A 20,505-nucleotide genomic window follows, 5' to 3' on the forward strand; every position below is an offset into this window, starting at 1 on the left:
TGGAATTGGGTATGTCTAGTTTAATGAAGAGAAGGACGAGGGGGGACATGATAGCATTGTTCCAATATCTCAGGGGCTGCCACAAAGAAGAGGGAGTCAAGCTATTCTCCAAAGCACCTGAAAGCAGGACAAGAAGCAACAGATGGAAACTAATCAAGAAGAGAAACAACCTAGAACTATGGAGAAATTCTGACAGTTAGAACAATTAACCAGTGGAACAACCTGTCTCCAGAAGCTGTGAATGCTCCAACACTGGAAGTTTTTAAGAAGACACTGGACAGCCATTTGTCTGAAATGGTATAGGGTTTCCTGCCTGAGCAGGGGGTTGGACTAGATGACCTCCAAGGTCCCTTCCAACTTTTTTTATTATTGTTGTTGTTATTGTTATCTGTGGTATGTAATATAAGAGTTGTGGTGTTGATATAGTATCTATAAAATTGGAAAGTATGAACACAAATCTAAAAATCAACAATAAAAATTTGTTTTTATTTATTTATATTTCACATTTCTGAACTACCCAACTCTCTCAAAGAAGGATTCTGGGCGGTGTACAATAAAACAACGAAGTATAAAACAGTGTATAAAAATTAAAATGTTAGAGTTATATTTTCATTTTATGTATAATGGCTCTCCATCAGAGTCGGAAGTATGTTTGTCCAATTTGTGTATTTTCAGAATGGTTTGAGATCCCATATATGGATTCCTGAGCATATTCTTTAGCACTGAAAAGATAAAATGAATGGGTCCTAATTTCCTGCTCTATTGGTAGTGTTACCAACTTAACAGATGAATTACTTATCAGTATAGACTAGTTATGGATGATATTGAAATATAACAACTGAAATGCTTTGTAACACTCTGTGTGTGTGTGTGTGTGTGTGTGTGTGTGTGTGAGAGAGAGAGAGAGAGAGAGAGAGAGAGAGAGAGAGAGAGAGAGAGAGAGAGAGAGAGAGAGAGAGAGAGAGAGAGAACACATATGCCCCGTATGTTTTTGTTTCTTTCTTTATACTTTTCTATATAAAAAATATGTCTTTTTTTAATTGCAGGTCCCAGTTGCATTTCAAACTGAAGAGCCAGGCACGCCTCTCTGAAATGTGGACTGCATCTTGCTTGGAAGAGGTCTGTGAGAGCAGCACTAATGCGGATCGATCTTTTGTTTTGGGATGGCCCACAACCAACTGTGTCGCTAGTTTCAGGTACAAGAGATTCTTTTTATTGATTTCTCTATCGTTGCCTATATCCAGAGGTGCGATGGCTCAGCAGTTAAGGATGCTGAGCTTGTCAGCTGGAGAGCTGACAGCCCCGGTTCAAGACCCAAGGTCTGTGCAATGGGGCGAGCTCCCATTTCTTGCCTCAACTCCTGCCCACCTAGCAGTTTGAAAGCATGCAAATGTGAGTAGATAATTAGGTACCGCTTTGGTGGGAGGGTAACAGCATTCTGTGCACCTCGGTGTATAGCCATGCTGGCCACATGACTACAGAAATTGTCTTTGTACAATGCTGGCTCCCTCGGCCAAGAAACAGAGATGAGCATTGTGTCCTAGAATCGGACATGACTGGCAGGGAACTTTCCCTTTACCTTTTTTGCATATATCCAACTGAGTCACTGCTTAAGAGTTACCTTGGGTGTCAAAGCTATATTCTGAAACCATTAATATTCAGTTATTGAGTTTAAAGAAAAGTGGATCTGTACTCCTCATCTTATGAATGAAACTTTAGAATGAGGATCAGGGTTTGCATCAAACTGTGGCTTAACTTTTAGCAGAATGCAGTTATGCTGATTTGAATCAAGGTATCTCATTTTGCCATATTCCCAGAATTTTAAAAGTTTCTTTATTCTCCCAGACTATTTGTGATAGATGGATGGGAGAAGATAATTAGAGACACAACATCTGCAGCAGAAGAGACCCATGAAAATTGGATGTTCCTATTTATAAACAATTAGAACTTGTCATAGAAGCTTTTTAAAGGCCTGAAAAGACAGTTGAACATCAGAGTATGAGTGAAATTCTAGGGCAATTTATGGATTAGAAGGAAGTGCTTTTTGGAGGTATTCTGGTTTAATAACGTTTAGGACAGGGGTCTTCAAACTTGGCCCTTTTATGACTTGTGGACTTCAACTCCCAGAATTCCTCCGCCAAGCACGCTGGCTGAGGAATTCTGGGAGTTGAAGTCCACAAGTCATAAAAGGGTCAAGTTTGAAGACCCCTGGTTTAGGATTTTAACAACCAAGACATTGAAATAAATTGGTAGTCAGGCAAACAGCTTTATGTGTGATTATATCAGTACCTGGTGACCTTGGGTCAGTCAATCTCTTTCAGCCCTAGGAATGAGACAGTGGCAAACTACTTCTGAAAAACCTTGCCAAAAAAACCTCAGGGACTTGTCAGTTTCCAAGACCTGGATATGATTGAATGTAAGGGGGAAAAAAGTCAGTCTCTACAGAAACATTCTATGTGACATACTGTACTATATCTACAGTATTTCTTTTTCCCCAAAATCTCATTTACACTAAGAGGTTTCACAGTTTGATTTACTTCAGTTTATTTCACAGTTTGAGAAAATAGATACTGATTTACAATGATAATGTGATTGTTATTTGATCCCCTGTATCAATGAAGAAATACATTTTAATGGATATTCTTGCTTGACTCTCATGTTGACTTTGAAATAGTCCAACTTTAAATGTTGGCGTCTCTGTGAAAGAGGAAATTCTAAATGTGGCATAACCAATGCAGAAAATAGTAATTAACTATAGAAGTTAATTACATTCTCCAAAATAGCTACTCTATATATTTTGATCCTTTGTAGTTTTCAGCTTGTTGGGTCTGGAGATCAATTACAAAAGAATACAGATTTTAAAATTAAACTAGGCAATGTGATTAAAGTTCTTCTACAATGTATGTTCCACTCACAAAGCACTTTGTGTGAGCTGTAGTGGCATTTCAGTAGCAGAATAAGTTTCTGTTCTGGATGGAAACCTGAAGGACTTTTTATAGAAATAAAATTGCAATCTGGGTTTACTGTTATTTTTTTTTTCTTTTCATTTTCATTTTCAAAGAGACTTGGGCTGTTGGCTCCTTGCTTAGCAGATTTGCATATTTTACTCTGATAGTTTATTTGCTACTCTATTCACCTATTCTGAACTGTTATCTAAGTTGGCTTATACAGTAAAGAGATTCCATTTGGAACTGATTTGCTAAAGTTTAAAAACGTGTTCTTAATTATTTCAGTTCCGTGGAGCAAAAAGAGAAGTGGTTCACTTCCCTTCAAAGGTACTTTGATTTTTTTCTGTATTCATATTAGGAAGTCATTGCTAAGTTAGCCAGGTGCAAAATTTGTATTTGAAAAGGTTCAAGCACAAAGCATCCTGATTTAAATTTGAAACAGCTGCTTTTAATTTACTGGAAATATTCTGACACTGCCTAACATTCTAGTATGGAACACTTCCAGCGAGGTCAGAGCTAACCTGTTTAAATTCAAAACAGTTGCTGCAAAATCTTGTCTATCTAATTTAGATCAAACTTTAGATAGTTTCTCATTTTAGTGAGTGTAGTTCAGAGATATCCAGCTTATTTTTGAGCTAGTGGGCACATTTGAAATTTTGAGAATATGTGAACTTACTGAACAGTTTTCAAAATCTGGGCAGAGTACAGTTATGTAGAACTGAATTAACATAATGCTTCCGGTCACCAACTCTACTCTTTTCTACCATAGCTTACTTTCTTTTTTCAGGCAGGTAAGCATATTTCTTTTTAAAAATAAAACAAAAAGAGCTTAGATCAGGGGTCCTCAACCTTGGCAACTTTAAGACTTGTGGACTTCAACTCCCAGAATTCCTCAGCCAGCAAAGCTAAAAGTTGAAGTCCACAAGTCTTAAAGTTGCCAAGATTGAGGACCCCCTGGCTTAGACATTCTTTCCATTATTCTTATGTTGGAAGAAAATGTATGGAGTTTTTGCTTAGAAATTCTCGTTCTTAGAAATGAAGTTGATGCTTGAGGATAGTGGTTCCTTTGTACTATGTCAGCTTCTATATTTTTAAAAAATATAAAAATCAGTTGGGGAAAAATGTCTGAGAAATGCTGAGAAATGTGTCTGTGGATACATTGCGGTCCCTAAGTGTAGTCTAAATGAGGTTATTTTATGGTCTTTAGAAATGCAGCCATAAATGAGAAAGACTGAGAGATGAATAAGGTGACTAAATTTGATTGAATACAGTTTTGTTATATAACATGAAAAAATGATCTATTTAAAGGAAATAATCTTGTTTAAGGAAATATCCTACAGGCTTCTTAGCTAGCTTTGCTAAAGAATCTTCCCTTAATGTTTACAGCATTGTCACTTCTGTTTTGTGAATTTACTTACAAAGTTTAATTCGATTTTTGCTTGCTTCGACAGTCGAATCAAAGAAGAGAAAGCAAAAGACTATCCCAAGAGTATTCCGTTGAAGATTCTTGCAAAGGATATTGGAAATTGCGTATATGTAAGTGTTTCTAACTCCCAGTTTGAATGAGGAGTGTGCCCAGTGCAAATATTTTGTCTGCTTCTTCAGAAGCAGCTGTGAAGAAACAGATGATGCCTTTTTGAGTTGTACACAGAATTCACAATCTTTTCTGTTTGTTTGACTATTCTGTCTGATTCCTCAGATTTTTGATTTACTACTGTGGCTAGTAGTGCTAGCACTCTTTCCTAATCAAGGGATATGTTTGTTTGAGACCCACAGAACTAAGGTTAAACATAACAATGCAGAACAGATGCATATTTCTTTCCAGGACTGGTCATTCTTAAAAATGCAATATAATAGTATTGGAACTACTAGTGAGGAGGCAATAGAGTGGCTTTTTAAAATATGTATGATTTGTGGATTGCGTTTTCCCCCAGCTAGAACAGCTGGACATCTCAGGGGATCAGCTTCATTTTATCTGCAAATTGGGTTAAGTGGAGGGGGAGATGACATAAGCAACCCAAATTACTTTATCACATTCTCACCAAAGGCAAGCTGTATGCAAATTTGCTGACCTACTGCTGGGTGCCAGATATCACTACTTTGCAGAAATGTTAGCTTTGTTTTGTTCATGTCATAATTATTCAGGTGCATCCTGGAGCAAAAATAGACTTGAGTTCATACTGCTTCAGTTTACCTTCTGTGGCACTGTACTGTATAATTTTCTGCATCTCTGTGGCAGAAGGCTATTTTGAACAGTTGGTGAAAAGGAAACTCGCAGAGACTTTCGAAATTGGAAGTTTTGTGGCTGGTTTTGAACTTAATTGTGAAATGTTTAATATGTACTTTGATTTAAAAGAGGATGATCTTTCTCCCAGAAAGAATGTTTCTGACTTAAATAACCCTCTTAAGAGCTCTTGGTTAAGATTTCGCACTCGTTAGAAATTCTTTCTGAGAGGGATTGAAATTATGGGTCATAGTATTTGAAAGACTCCTATCAGTTGTGTTTACAAGATACACTGAATGAATCTAGAAAGAAGTCACCCCCACCAACTCAGAGGAGTTCAGAATCAAGTTTTAATTAACTAGAGCTTCTTGTTTCACACAAACTAGGAACAAAGCTTAATATTGTGGCTAAGTCCTGGAATAATATTAATTTTTTTAAAGTAAAACATTGGTGCTTACCGCATTTTGTCATAGTAGACCGTACAAAAACATTTACTTAAGGGAAGGTAAAAGGAAAAACTTTCATGTTCCTTATTTTTTCTGTAAAGAGAGTAGAAAACGTCTACCAGCCCTAAACCCGATGTTGCTTATGTACTTTGCGCTGAAATGCAATATGGCATGAGGTGTAACTACAGGCAATGTGTAAATAAATCCCTTATTATTTAAAATCTCAAAATAAGACAACATTTAAAAAACCCTTTGCCAAGATCTTTTATGCAGGTCTAGTTTACATGCAGTTAGAGCATCTATCTTTGGTTTTTGTTTTTCATCCTTTGAGCTTACATATACGTTAGTTGTCATACCCAAATTATGGCTGACATTTTCAGCTGTTTTTCTTTTGAGCAATAATGCAGGTTTGAATGTTTCTCTCTCTTCTTCACAGTCAAAAACCTTAACCATTACTAACCTGAACACAGCAAATGATGTGATCCTCTTGGCCCTGCAGCAGCTTGGAATTAATGTGAGATTGATTGTTTATTTTTTATTTGTTTGTTTATGTTGGCAAATAATGTTCACAGTATTATAAAGTAATCCTGATGCCTGAAAAACATCATTTTGCATTATACAAGTTGGGCCATCCTGAAAAATAATTACTGGGAAAAAGAAAGTACTTAATTCAGAGGAGGAAATATATTGCTTGAATTCAATTTTCCCCCTCCTCTGTTAAGTAGAGAATATGAACTGTCTTTGCTTAAAAGCATCCTTGAATAGGACAATATAGTAGAAGATCAATTCCTTCATTAGCGTTCCTGTGTTTTGCTTCATTTGATCCAGAGCTATTTGGGAACTATTTGACTAGCTATTTGGGAACTATTTGACTAGCTGTCAGCTATCCTATTAACATCTGTCAAATTTCCTTAAGTCAGGAAGTTCCCCTCGTAACCACAGACAAATTTGAAAGTATAGCTCAGATTCCTAGACACCTAATCTGTGTTTCTGAAGTCTTGAAAAAGTGGATTGACCAGCAAGCATCAGCCAGTCCAGCCTGCACTTTCAAAATAGTTCCTCGAAAATAGTCCCTCCTTCCATTTCAAAATAGTTTCCCCCCCCAAAAAAAAATAGTGGAAAGTTAAGCAGAATGGGGCTGTCTCCTACCTGTTGAAGATATGGGCTGTTTGATCCCCAGCTGATTGCTGCCTTCTAGCCACTAGCACAGTGTTTCTCAACCTTGACAATTTTAAGGCATGTGGACTTCAATTCCCAGAATTCCACAGCCAGCAATGCTGGCTGTGGAATTCTGGGAGTTGAAGTCCACATGCCTTAAAATTGTCAAGGTTGAGAAACACTGCGACTAGCATAAATGGAGAGGCTAAAAGAGACATATGAGATTGCAGCATTGCAATTGGAGGGTTTGATTGTAGTACCAATTACTATTGTCTCTCCTCTTTTGATGCTTTCTCACCCGCCCCCACCATTTTTGGCAGTATACAACACAATACTTTCAGCTGCATGACGTTCCAATAATGCTTCTATTTTAGGAACACCCACCCCAAAATTACTAGGAATTCCCCATTCCAAACAAGTAAGCAATTTGTCAAAGGACATTTTTATCCAGTGTCAAAAAATGCCTAAACAGTGTAGCTTTATCACCTAAGATCCTGGAATGCTCTGATATGCTAATAAACAGTGGATTTTTCTTGTATGGAAAAAAAGACCCTAGATCAGTGGTTCTCAACCTATGGGTCGCGACCCCATTTGGGGTCGATCGACCATTTCACGGGGTCGCCAAGCAAGGCTGTCCGCCATTTTTTTCCCTTTTCCAGCGGGTGCCTTACCTCCCTTGAGCTGGGCCAGCTGGTGGTCGGCCTGCTCCATCTCTGCCGCTTGCCAGCTATACCTCGGCCGGCGCAGGGGGCGGAACCATGCATGCGTGGCGCTCCCGGGCAGGGAAAGTCCTTGACTTACGACCGGCTGGGTAGTCCTCGACTTACAACCAGTTTAGTCCTCGATTTACGACCGGTTTAGTCCTCGACTTACGACCAGTTGGGGGTAGCGGCATTAAAAAGGTTGAGAACCACTGCCCTAGATCACTCTGAATGGATGGTTAGATGTCTATGGAGATTCTCAATCGTCCTGATCATGGTTCTCCCAAAGGTGTTTTTCTAAAAGGCAACTGGATTTTCTTGGGTTGTTTTTTTTTATTTGAAAACGTTTCACTTCTCATCCAAGAAGCTGAAGAATTGAACAGAAGAAGCTTCTAGAAAGAGAAGCGAATTTTTTTTAAAAAAATCACCAAGAATGTCCATTTGCCTTTTGGAAAAAGCACCTTTGGGACAATGAGTAGTTACCAATAAAGGAGAATATTTGTAGCTCAGGGTTAAAATTAGGGATGCTTGGTTGTTTTTTTGCAGATGTTTCGTTATTGGTACTGAAAGGTCTGCAAAAAAACAACCAAGGGCAGAGAGCATAAAAGATCCTTCAGTGGTTAGTTAGCCATCCCAAGGGTGTGTGTGTGGGAAACGGAGTTTTTTGATCCAAACAGGCTAAGCCTCCCATTGATAGCTAGTCTGTTGGTGCATTGCTTCAAATGTGAGACTGGCTAAAAGCTTTCCCATTGTGAGCACCAAACACTCCATATTTTCATCAGCTGTTTCCTGGAAAGATGAACCAGAAGTGTTCCCTCTTTATCTTCCACTTCCATTCTGTTTTGCCCAGGAGGAAAATGGGACACATTCAAAGGGAGATTGTTTAATTTTCTGTCTGCAATCTCTCATATTCTGATGTAAAAACTAGAAGAGTAACCCAATAGAATGATACAGATCAGGAGTTTAACTTGGGACCATTTTGTAGTAGAATAGTATAGAAATACCAGTAGTGAAAATAAATTAAGCCTTGCTGGTTATTGGCACAGGGTATATTCTAGGAGTTTGTTTGTTTGGTTTTTAGTGTAGCTCTGTATTCTTTTGTAGTTCCTGCTCTCTGGTGGCTTAGTGAATCCACAAGGCACCCCATATTCACTCTCTTTTGTGTTGTTCAATTTTGGCTTTGTGAACATACTGTTTTTAGAAAAGAGCGTCCTGACATGTTCCAGCTTATTGGAAATCTTTGCAAAGGAGAGCTGGAAGCATGAAATCAATTGGAATGGAAACAAATTTCAAGATGGAAGAAATACTATGTTTTTTGCTCCTTTCCCCTTTCATTTCCTTCCTTTTCAGTTCACAGTCATGCCATGTCACCACAGTCTGTAGAGTTCCATATGTGGAAACAGCAGCTGCAGTCAAACCCTCTCCATAGCACTTAGATTGCATACAATTGTCACGCCTGGTCAAAATACAGCCTTTAGTGTTTTTACCCAAATGTGTAGGGAGCCTGTCAAAAGCTCTGTTGGGGCACATATTACAACAGATGTGCCAATAGTGTAAATATTTAAGTGTTCTGCTATTTGATTTCTGTTAAACGTCAGTGATCTCTGCTGTAGTCTAGAACAGCTGTGTTAAGGACACATGTTTTAATTTATAATTTTAAATAAATCAGCTTTCTGTTCATTCTAACAGATGTAGGGTTGTATTTTTAAAGGGTTCTGAGAAGGATTATCAGCTGTGGGTTAATTCTGGGAAAGAAGACGCCCCTTACCCTCTTATTGGTAAGTACATGGAAAGGGTATACTTAATGATGTAGAATTTGCTTTGTATTATGTTCCTTCAAAGGTTTCAGAGTCAATAACAGCTAAAAAATAACAACCTACAACCATAATTCCGACTGGACTTTCCATTGCTAACCAAGGCAATCATTAAGTGAGTCATGCCGACTTAACAACCTTTTTTGCCACAGTTGTTAAATGAATCATACGGACATTTAGCGAATTCGGCTTCCCCCAGTGACTTTGGTTGTTAGAAGCTGGTTGGGAAGGTTGCAAATGATGACCTCAGAACACTGCAACCTCATAAACACCTGCTGGTTGCCAAGTGCCCAAATTTTGATCACATGACCATATGGATACTGCAACAGTCATAAATATAAGGACTGGTCGTAAGTCACTTTTTTCAGAACTGTTATAATTTCAAACTGTAACGAAATGGATGGATATAAGTCGAAAACGTATAACAAAATAGATTAAACTAAAAAAAATAGTATTAAACATTACTCATGATTTTGTTATTCAAAGACAGCCTAAGGATATTTTTCAAGTCATCTAGAAACTCTTTACTGTGGGCATTGTATAAGTAGACAATCAGAATAAATATATTTTAAACTAATTAATAAACTGCAACAAGAGTGGGAATTTCCTTCTGTTTGGGGGGGGGCAATTTCTGTAACCTCTGACTTTCTGCTGGATTGATGGGAATTGGAGCCTATTAATATCAGGAAGGCTCATCAGGAATTTAATTTCATATTTGAAAAATTGAGACTGGTTTCACTTATTGCATGAAGCCATTAAATGGTTAGGGTTTGACTGTGTTGTATGTATATCCAGCCACTGTGGCTTGTAAAATGTGATAAATGGCTTCAGATGTTGTGCAAATCAGCAACAACACCTGTGGAGAAATCATGGTTTATCATACTACATTAAAAGAAAAGCAACACAGAGTTGTTCCAAGTGCGATTCTTATCTGCAATTGTTCTTGGCACACTTACCGAAGATAAGATGACATGTTCTTGGCTGATTTTGTCAAATACAGTATGTTTTTTTCTTTAAAAGAGTGCCGCGAGTTCAGAAAACTTACTGTAGCGTCCCACTTTTACTTCCTTTTTTTAAAAAAAAAATGTGTTGTGGTTTTGGCATATTGAGCTAGTTAAGTTAGGGTAAAGGAAAAGGGACCATTGTGGAGTGTGGAATTTTTAATGAGGTTTGGAGTTTGTTTTTTTTTAAACCAGAAGCAATACAGATAATGATTGAGGTTATATCATTCTCTCAGAAAAATTTATCAACTTCCTTTGATATTTTCTTGAGAGCATGTGTGACTATGGTGAGTTGTAATTGTAGATTTAGAAATGACCTCAGACAGCTGAAAACTGTATTTCTAATTCTGATCTGCAGAACGCATTATTTTGTTAGGCTCAAAAAGATGGGCCTGGCTTTCATAAACCACCTATTGAAAATATCCATTAACATCCATTTTACCCCCTCATTACAAACTACAGATTGCTAGTAAACTGGCTATTTTTATAAGAAAAAGCTAGACCCCGCCTTCCATTTAGTTTTTTCCTTTTCCTTTCATTTTCTTTGTCTTTTTTGCATACTTGTTCATAAGATTACTTGTTCATAAGCCTTATAAGAAGATGAATTTAAAAAAACCTCTTCCTCTCTTAAGTGTGGAACATAGTTTTCTCTTACTGAAACCCACATTGTTAAAGCATGATGCAGTATCTTCTGATATGATCCCATGAACTTAAGGAAGCTAAGAGTACTCATCTCAACTCTGTTCTGATCAGCAGTGGGTATTGCTCAGATGCAGATTGAAAGGCAAATTGTTGCTTTTTGGCTTTTGTTCCTTGTCTGCCATTACTCTCACGGACAGACTTAATACATTTTTAAATGTTTTAGCCTTTGTTAGTGCATCACTGAAGCACATTCACATACAATAGATTATTCTAAAACAAGACAAATATGGATTTGAATTTAATGTTGAAATACCTCCTTTTTCTTCAACATCATAAAGTTCGGTAGCGCTGGCCATATTTGTTCTGATCTAAAAAAATAATTGTAATTGGGATGTTGCAATACTTCTGAAAAGTCAGGCCAACTGTCCCTGTGCTTTTAGAACACCAACAATGGCCAAGTATTGGAGCAGTCATACCAAATCACAACCATCCGTTCTTGTTAGCATGGCCATTCCATTGGATCTATTGCAACTTGGCAGTGGGCAACATATTCAGTGTGGCTATTTAAAAAAACACAGAACCAATCCCAATTTATTAAAAAAAAAAAAGAAGTAAGAAATCCCTGCAGATTTTGCTCCGCTAGTCGTTGCCAACTATATGGGATGGTGCTCATCTCTATTTCAAGGCCATTGAGCCAGGGCTGTCTGAAGACATCTCTGTGGTCATATGGCCAGCATGATGTCATGGAGCACCATGGCCTTCCTATTTATCTACTTGCATTTGCATTGTTTCGAACTGGTAGGTTGGCAGGAGCTGGGGCGAGGACGGGAGCTCACCCTGTCGTGTGGCACTTGAGTCTCGAACTTGGGTTGTCGACTTTCCAACCCAAAAGCCCAATCTCTTAGCCACTGAGTTACCACACTGCCCCAATTTATTGAACCTTCTAAGATAATGACAATCTCCACTTTCGTATCTATGATTTTTCATATTGCAACTCTATTTGACATGTGCTGTGAACAGGTGGTAGAACTTTTTCAACCATATCTGACTTGAGAAGATATACAGGTCAAGCCTGATTAATATTTGAATGGGAGAATTCCAAGGAGTTTTGGACTGAAAGCTCAGCTGGGAAGTCGCAACACATCCTAAAAGAAATCTGTGATCTTTCTATATAATTCCATAAACTGTATTTATGTAGCCCCCCTGGGAGTCAATTAGAACTTGAAGGGGCCCTATGATCATTGAGATACGTTTGAAAAGATTCAAGTGGGACAAATAAAGCTGGAATTTTGGATGGTTATTTTATATATGCCAGAAAAAAAACCCTGAAAATTTGACAGCTGGGAACTACAAAAATGCTATATTTTTTCAGTAAATAAGATGCAAAATAAATGAGTTAAGCTTCTACATGACTTACCAAATCTGTTTTATTACTTAAAAATAAAGTCCAATGCTCATTGCAAGGGACAGAATCTCATTTAGTGATATTTTTCATGTTATCTGCAATTTGTACTCACAGCTTTTAATTTTGTTTTGAAGTATGGCCCCTGGCTATGAAATGTTGTTGGGACTTAGAGGTGTAGATTATGATATGTCAGTTGATATTTTGAAGATTTGCAAAAGTTTAGCAAGAATTTTTAAATCACACTTGTGTTCAACTTCACCAGGAAAGTGTTGCATGGGAAGACTGTGGACCGAGTTCAGTTCTGCTACTGAATACAGATTCTGTTTTCTGAATTGGAGTATACTGTTGCTCAGTATTTTAATTCTAAATACTTGTCCTGGTTAGCTGACTCAAGTTGATGGTTCTTGGAAGTTCTGTTAAAAGACCAACACAGGGCCAACTAATCTGAACTTACTGCTGGCTGTATGTGAGAAAAGATTCAAATAACATGTGCATGTTTTCCTTCAAGAGAGAAAGATAATATAAATATTTCAATATTTCAACTGTTTTTCTTCTTAACTTGTTAAAAGGCTAATAATTTGAATACAGAGATAGAGTTCCCCATGCTGAGGTTTGACCCTGAAGTGATTTGATCTGCCTCCCTTTCCTAATACCTCTTCCAATTGCCTGGTTCACCATAAGGACTTCTCTATCTTATATTGAAAACAATGAGACTTGCTATGAATGCCAGAGTAGCAAAAGTTGGCTTCCTTAAGCAGTTTAAATCCTTCCATTGTAAGGATACACACTAACTTATCCTACGCTGTGGGATATACTGCTTATCAAGGAAAACGAAGGAGAGGAAAAGAATAACATGTTTTCATATGGTATCCAGATGTCGTTTTGCAAGCCTCGGGCTACAAACTCAGAAATCTCTGTTATTTCTGTTCATTTGAGATATACAAAAGCCTAGGCTTTCAGTGCCCAGTGGTGACTTGACTGACACATAATGCTCTGCATTTGCCCTGTGTAGGAGAAATAATAATGGCTGTTCTAAGAAATAATAGTGGATATACTTTAAAGTCACTGGATATGTCAGTCCTTCACTTTGGCTGACCTGTGCCCACATATCTGGCACTGTCAGTAAGTAAACCACACCATAAATTTCCCATTTTTAGCAGACAGAATCTGAGATTGGGCTAGAAAGTAGGGGAAGACAGGATTTTGAAAACCCTGAGTACCAGATAATTGAGCATAAAGATAACATAGTGTAAATGTCTATGGAGATTTTCAGTCATCCAGGTCTTGGTTGTCCCAAAGGTGCCTTTTCAAAAAGCAACTGGACTTTCTTGGTTTTGCTTTAAGACGTTTCGCTTCTCATCCAAGAAGCTGAATTGAAGAATTGAACTCCAGAACTGAAGGAGCTTCTTGGATGAAAAGCAAAATGTCTTCAAGCAAAACCAAGACAGTCCAGTTGCCTTTTGAAAAAGTATCTTTGGGATAACATAGTGTAAAATCAAGTGAGTATGATACATTTATTCTAGGGATTACAGTCCACTTTTAAAGAATAAATATTATTGTGACATTCCGATAGATCTTGTTCTTTGGAATATTACTTGTTTTACACATATGCAAATTAAAATCTCTTCTTTTATGCGCAGGGCACGAATATCCTTTTGGAATTAAAATGAGCCACATTCGGGACACTTTGCCCCAGACGCAGGGGTCAAAGGATGGGGATTGCCCTCTGGATCTTCAGGGAGCCTTCCTAATAGAACAGTTGCCCCGTGAGCTTCAGTGCCAGTTCATTCTCAAGCCAAGTCGCCTGGCCACTGGGCATCAGTTAAATGGTGAGTCTTCCCATTTACAAAAGGCTTCATTCAGCAAGTGTCCCCCAGCTCAAACAGTAATGTTGTAGGTGTAGCCCACCAGGTCATGTGGAATGCCTATTGAGTTTATTATCAATTCTTCCTATGATTAGTGGATCCCAGTTGTTCTCTTATAGTTGTATATTGCAGAGGAAAGTAGGATGTCATATTATAAAATGGCAGAGTACTGGAGAATCTAAAACATACTAAAACAGTGCTGATCAATGGTTTCTTCTCAGATTGAAGGAGGTGTTGAGTGGGGCACCACAAGGCCACAAGAATGGGTCTTCTAATATTTTCATTAACAGTTTGGGACAATAGCTAGAAGAAACGCTTGTCAGATTTGCAGAAATCATAAAGACAAAGTTCAGAACAATCTGAATAGAGAAATGGGCTTCACGTTAATACAATTAAATTCAACAGAGTAGAACATTCTTTATTTAGAAAACAAAAATCAAATGCACAAGTATAGAGTTTGTCCATAGTATACCCTCATCTAACACCTTAACCACAAATAGTGTTCACTTTCCACAACAAGAATAGTCTTCTCTTCTAAAATAAACAAATAGCAAAACTTACTTTCTTCCTTCCTGCCTTTCTTTAGAGTTAAGCCAAAAGCCATTTAAAAGGAGAAGATCAATTATAAACTGGGCCTTCTGGCGAGAAACAGGTGTTCCAGTGGACCATTTAGTGCCATCTCCAACATCTTCCAAATTGGGGAAGCTGTTCGGCCTTTCCCTCTCATCCCTCTGTGAGAATGATAACCTGCCCAAACCTATCTTGGTAAGTCTCTTTTACATCCCAAGCAGATGATGGCAACTGTCTAGCCAAAAGTGTGCACAAAAAGTCCTAGAACACATTTGGGTTATTGAGAATATATAATAGTGAATCTCTTCATTGAGAAAATACAAGTAGTTTTCGACTTATGACCACAATTGAGCTCAAAACATCTGTTGCTAAACAAGACAGTTAAGTGATTTTTGCCATTAAGTTAGCAACATGGTTGTTAAGTGAATATTGTTTCCCCATTGACTTTGCTTGTCGGAAGATTGCGAAAGGTGATCACAGGACCCCGGGACACTGCAACTGCCATAAACACGAGTCAGTTGCCAAGTGTCTGAATTTTGATCACATGATCATGGGGATGCTACAGTGGTCATAAGTGTGAAAAAGGGTCATAAGTCACTTTTTTCAGTGCCATTGTAACTTCGACTGGTTAAAAGTCGAGAACTATCCGTATTTGCCATTATGAGCATGACCAGTCATGAAACGAGATTTGGGAAATCTAGTTGGTAGATGGCAAATTAGATCCTTCAAATGCTCTGCCATCTCTTGTCTTCTTCTTCTTCTTGTGCCAGCAATGGGGTGGGCGCGGGTTCCGCGTGATGCATCCGACCCGTGGGCCAGCAGTTTGACACCCCTGCCTTACAGGTTTTGATGTACACATAAATCTCTCAAAGATTTACCATTTGGTATTGCTTCATACAAATTAGGTATATATGCATTGTGCTTATCTTCCCCTTAAGGGTACAGGAATTTGTGCATAAACCACAACTCCCACAGTTACTATATTTGAAAATGAAACATGCCTAAACATATGGTTCCTTCCAAAATACCACATTTAAAGATTTTTTTAAAGAACCTTGTAATTTATAAATCTGATAAGTCAAGTGTAATTAAAAATATGATAATAAACTCTACTTTGGTTGTTGCCTTGCAAAATTTGATCAGCATAAGAATTGATTTCAGAATAGAATAGAATAGAATAGAATAGAATACAATACAATACAATACAATACAATAGAGTAGAATAGTTGGAAGGGACCTTGGAGGTCTTCTAGTTCAACCCTCTGCTCAGGCAGGAAACCCTATATCATTAGCAAAGTCCCAAATACTTAAAAAAGAAAAGAATGGACACCTCAACACAAATAGCTAAAAATGAAAGATAAAGAGATGAAGGAGGAAAGAGGCAAGCTGAACATTTAATAAGTCTCTTAAACATCCACCTAAGGCAGCATTCTCAACTTCAGCAACTTTAAGATGGATGGACTTCAACTCCCAGAATTCCCCCAGCCAGCGTGCCCTAGGGTATCTGATATATTTGCATATGTGAGATCCAGAAATCTGAGCATGAAGGTCCAATTAAGAGCATTTGAGTAAGAATAAAAGAATGGGTAACAATAAAAATTTGGGGGAACTTATTTTGGAGATATATTGTATACAACCAAACTAAGTAGAAGACCTAGATAATACAATTCTGGACCAGATTACAAAACTTTCAAGGAGAAATACTGTACAGGGTAATAATGAGAGACTATCAAGACATCTGTTGGGAAACCAGCTTGGCCAAGAATGTAAGGTCTCCCAAATTCCTCAGTGGTCTTGCTGAGGAAAGTTGAAGAAGAAATAAGGAGATTGGTTTTTATCAATCTGATGCTATTACTAAGGAAGAATTGGTCAAAGAAGTAAAAGTAGTGAGAACTTTAGGAGTTCATGTCATGTTGAGAGTCAAACTATCACAAAAAAGAGAAGCTGGAGAATGGAGTAGGATGCACACTAGAATTAGAAGAGTCAATTTTAACAAGCTTATAAAAAAAACTGCACAGGATATCATGGAGAGAAACCTCAGGTCAAAGGAAGCATAAGGAGGTTAGGTTAGAGATTTCTGAAAAATAAGATACAGGAAGTGCATATGATTGCACTTCATATGCTGTTCCAATGGGAAAAAAAATGGGACTTTGAAAATAGTGGGTGCCTAGGGAATATTTGACTGAGCTAAGAGTTGAAAGGGAAATGGAAAATTGGTGTATGAGCAGATAGCCAATATTCGCAGATAGAAAGTTTGAAATGCAAAAGGAAATTAGGGTTGCAAGGGAAACTGAAGAGTAACAAAAGAATGTATTTTGGCTTTGTCAATAGTAATAAGAAAAAAATGGAAGGAGAAGACACATTGCTAAAAGACAGTAACAAGTGACAATGAAAAAGCAGAGCTTCTTAACTCCTACTTTGCTTTGTCCTCAAAGAGGAAATTTTCTTAAATGAATTTAAACAGGATTGACACTTGGAAGGAGTGAGAACCTAAAAGAGGCTTGAGGACCATCTGGTTACCAAGAATCAGTTTAGTGTTCAAGACCAGACTGAATGGAAATAGAAATTACAACTGAGAATCACTTTCTGTGATCTTTGAGAAGTCTTGGAAGAATGATATAATACCAAAGGATTAGAGAAGGATAAATATTCCTATCATCAAAAGGGGGTGGGGAGAGAGAACTCCTCTCAGACCAATTGATGTTGATACAGGGCAAATTTTTCAAACAAATTATAAAACAGTTTGGATAGGAAGACTTAAAAGAATGAATATGGCTCGCAATTCATTTGAAAAGGACCTGGATATGTTGGTGAATCACAAGCTGAACATGAGCTGTCAATGCAACGCGGGTACCAAAAAACCCTAATAACGGCAAATGCAATCCTAGGCTTCATGGACAGAAATGTAGGGTCAAAATCAAGAGAAATCATATTTCCTTATCTGTGAAGGCCCAGGTGATGGGTACCTGGACTAAGCTGGGAGAATAAAAATATGTGGGTTGAGAATGCAGAAGGAGACAATACCAATTGGTTTGGAGATGACTAAGATGACTAACCCTTTCATAAGTGCTGCCAAATTTCTATGATTGTTCCATAATTGTGGAATTGTGAGAGTGTTGCAGTGTTGCAAGATCTTACTGTCAGCCTCATGCTAATATTTTTCTGGGGTTTATAAAGGATTGATGAACCTGTTTGGGTAAAAGGGAAAATCTGTTACGTAAACTATAGTGCAAATTTCAACCTTTTTGCCATTTCTCTGATAAATAACATAATTTCAGAAGTTTTTTTCTTAAGAAGTCTGGGGTTTTTTTTATTAGTATTCAGCCAGATTCAGCACTCAAAAACCCTAATATGAAATCTATTACTCCTGTCTGATCCATATTCCTCCATACTGGGGCACAGGCAAAACTACAATTGTGTTCTCACTGCAAACATAACAGAGATCTTGAATGTTTTCCCCCAAAGTACCCCAACTGTTGAGTCTTCTGTTGAAGTCAAAACATAGGCCAACTTGAGAGAGGCAGCTTGGGGAAAGGCCACTGATGAAACCTTCTGTGTATGAGTAGGCAAGTGAAGAGAAAACTGTTGTTGTTGTTGCTAGATGCTTTTTCAGAATATGGCATCTGCTAAAATCACTTGCCAATTTATGTTTCATGTACTGATTATCTATTTCTTTGATAGGATATGCTTTGCTTTCTCTATCAAGAGGGACCTTTTACTCGGGGTATTTTCAGACGCTCAGCAAATGCAAAATCCTGCAGAGAGCTGAAAGAGAAGCTTGACTCGGGTGAAGATGTACACCTTCTTTGCGAGTCCGTGTTTGTGATAGCCTCTGTGTTTAAGGTAGATGGGGAAACTATTTCACTCTGTAACAATTGAAATTGCCTGTCTCTGGATATGAAGATTATCTTGTTCCTTTTTAAAAAAAAATAATCCAGAACTCTGAAGATTATTTCAAGGAACTTGTAGACAACTCCGTACGGAGGTCTTTTCCAATCCTGCTACCTGAAGTTGAGATGTAAGATAACATTAACAAACAATTCAGGAACCTGTAGCACATGCAACATGTGTATTAGTCTATTGCTGAGATATTTCTGTAACACATTGATCTTCCCAAGCATAGAATCCTCTGAATATTTGATTTGAAACTTCTCTTTGGAATTCAGTGAAAAACTGGGGCTCCATTCTGCATATAATTGATTGAACAGGTAGACTCTCAAATTTTAAGTATATTATTTAAGTCCTTAGAAACTGGGACTTAAAAACCATTTGTTCATGACAAGGGAAAGTGGTGAAGTGGGAGAAGCCAGATTCAGTGGACATTCTAAAGGCTTTCTTTCAGATACATTTAAAATTAAACTGGAGAAAAATAATTGCTTTGCACTTGTTTTTATCAAAGCGATTTTTGTTCTTTCATTTCTGCAATAACCAAAGAGAACGAGGAGTCCAAGAAAGAATCATGTGTGCCTAAAACCTAGCAAGAGAGAGAGAGAGAGAGAGAGAAAAAGCATATTTCCCTGTCCCTCATGTGGCAACTCGTATTTTCAGGATGGTCTCTAGGGTGTCACATTGGGTTGCTCTGCTCTTTGTATGCTGAAGAGCAAAGTTTTCCTCAGGCAACCCTTTTCCTTGGCACATCTGCTCTGCAAGCTTCCCCCCCTCTTCTTTTATCCTCTGACTTACAACTGGAGCTGTGGCAAAGAGCTTCCTTCTTCTAACTAGATGGGCCTTTTCACAGTAGAGAGAGAGAAGGTGACAATGATAAAAGTGATGTCCCTGAGGCTCTTGTCCAGTAAAGAGCTTAGTAAAGACAAAAATGTTAGTCTACATTCTGAGAAATAGCAATAGCACTTACACTTATATACCGCTTCACAGTGTTTTACAGCCCTCTCTAAGCAGTTTACAGAGTCAGCAGATTGCCCTCAACAATCTGGGTCCTCATTTTACCGACCTCAGAAGGCTGAGTTAACCTTGAGGTGGTGGGAATCGAACTGCCAAACTACTGGCAGCCGGCAGTCAGCAGAAGTAGCCTGCAGTACTGCATTCTAAACCTTGTGCCACCATGGCTCAGTTTTGAGAAAGTTGAATAGTACATGGCATATTCTAAAGAAAGGGTTTCCCAGATTTTTGGAGGGGTGTCTAGTGGGCATGGTTAGAATTTGGAGAATATGTCACAGGTATTGATACAAAAAGACTGCATTTACCAAAAGGAGATCTGGCCATATTTTTTTCCCTGAGATCCACTTTAGGCTTTCAGGGTGCAGCCATTGGTTTTATTTTCTAAGAATGCTTCTATAGTCTTTGTAGGATCCAGAACCCTTCTTAGAAATAAGTAAGCAGCCTGAAGCTTTGCTGTTGTTGGTTATTGCTTTGCTTATTGTGTGCTCGCTTCCCATTTAAAAGAGGAGAGCTATGGGAGCCATGTTGGAAACTGAGGTTATTGTGTCTAGAAGAGTTCCAAACCCACCACTGCATTGTAATTTTTAAGGTGACTAAAAAGGGGAAACTACACGGGGAATTATATTAATTTAGCTAATTTTTAATTTAACTAATCTAAATTTAATTTTTACCAGTCCTGCTTCTTCTTTGAGTTGTCTCCGGTCACTTTTGTGAATCTGACCCCCCTGCCTCCGCTTTCTGTTTTATCTACCAATAGTTGATCATCCTTATGTAGAAGCTATTCTAAAATAGATTATATAGTACTATGTGGATGATTAATAAATAAATAGTT

General features: G+C 38.0%; 1 protein-coding gene across 1 annotated transcript in view; it reads left to right on the plus strand.

The window, feature by feature from the left end:
- LOC107295893 (rho GTPase-activating protein 20-like) overlaps positions 1-20,505 on the plus strand; it is a 37,185-nt gene that overhangs the window by 11,359 nt on the left and 5,321 nt on the right. Inside the window, exons 3-10 of the mRNA XM_015825228.1 lie at positions 1,047-1,196; positions 3,234-3,275; positions 4,400-4,484; positions 6,055-6,132; positions 9,189-9,255; positions 13,980-14,168; positions 14,791-14,969; positions 18,456-18,617. Of these exons, the coding sequence (XP_015680714.1) occupies positions 1,047-1,196; positions 3,234-3,275; positions 4,400-4,484; positions 6,055-6,132; positions 9,189-9,255; positions 13,980-14,168; positions 14,791-14,969; positions 18,456-18,617 (952 nt within the window). The remainder of the gene's footprint in view (positions 1-1,046; positions 1,197-3,233; positions 3,276-4,399; positions 4,485-6,054; positions 6,133-9,188; positions 9,256-13,979; positions 14,169-14,790; positions 14,970-18,455; positions 18,618-20,505) is intronic.

This window comes from Protobothrops mucrosquamatus, unplaced genomic scaffold (assembly GCF_001527695.2).
Source record: "Protobothrops mucrosquamatus isolate PMUCROS unplaced genomic scaffold, P.Mucros_1.0 scaffold2552, whole genome shotgun sequence".
Classification (NCBI taxonomy): Eukaryota; Metazoa; Chordata; class Lepidosauria; order Squamata; family Viperidae; genus Protobothrops; species Protobothrops mucrosquamatus.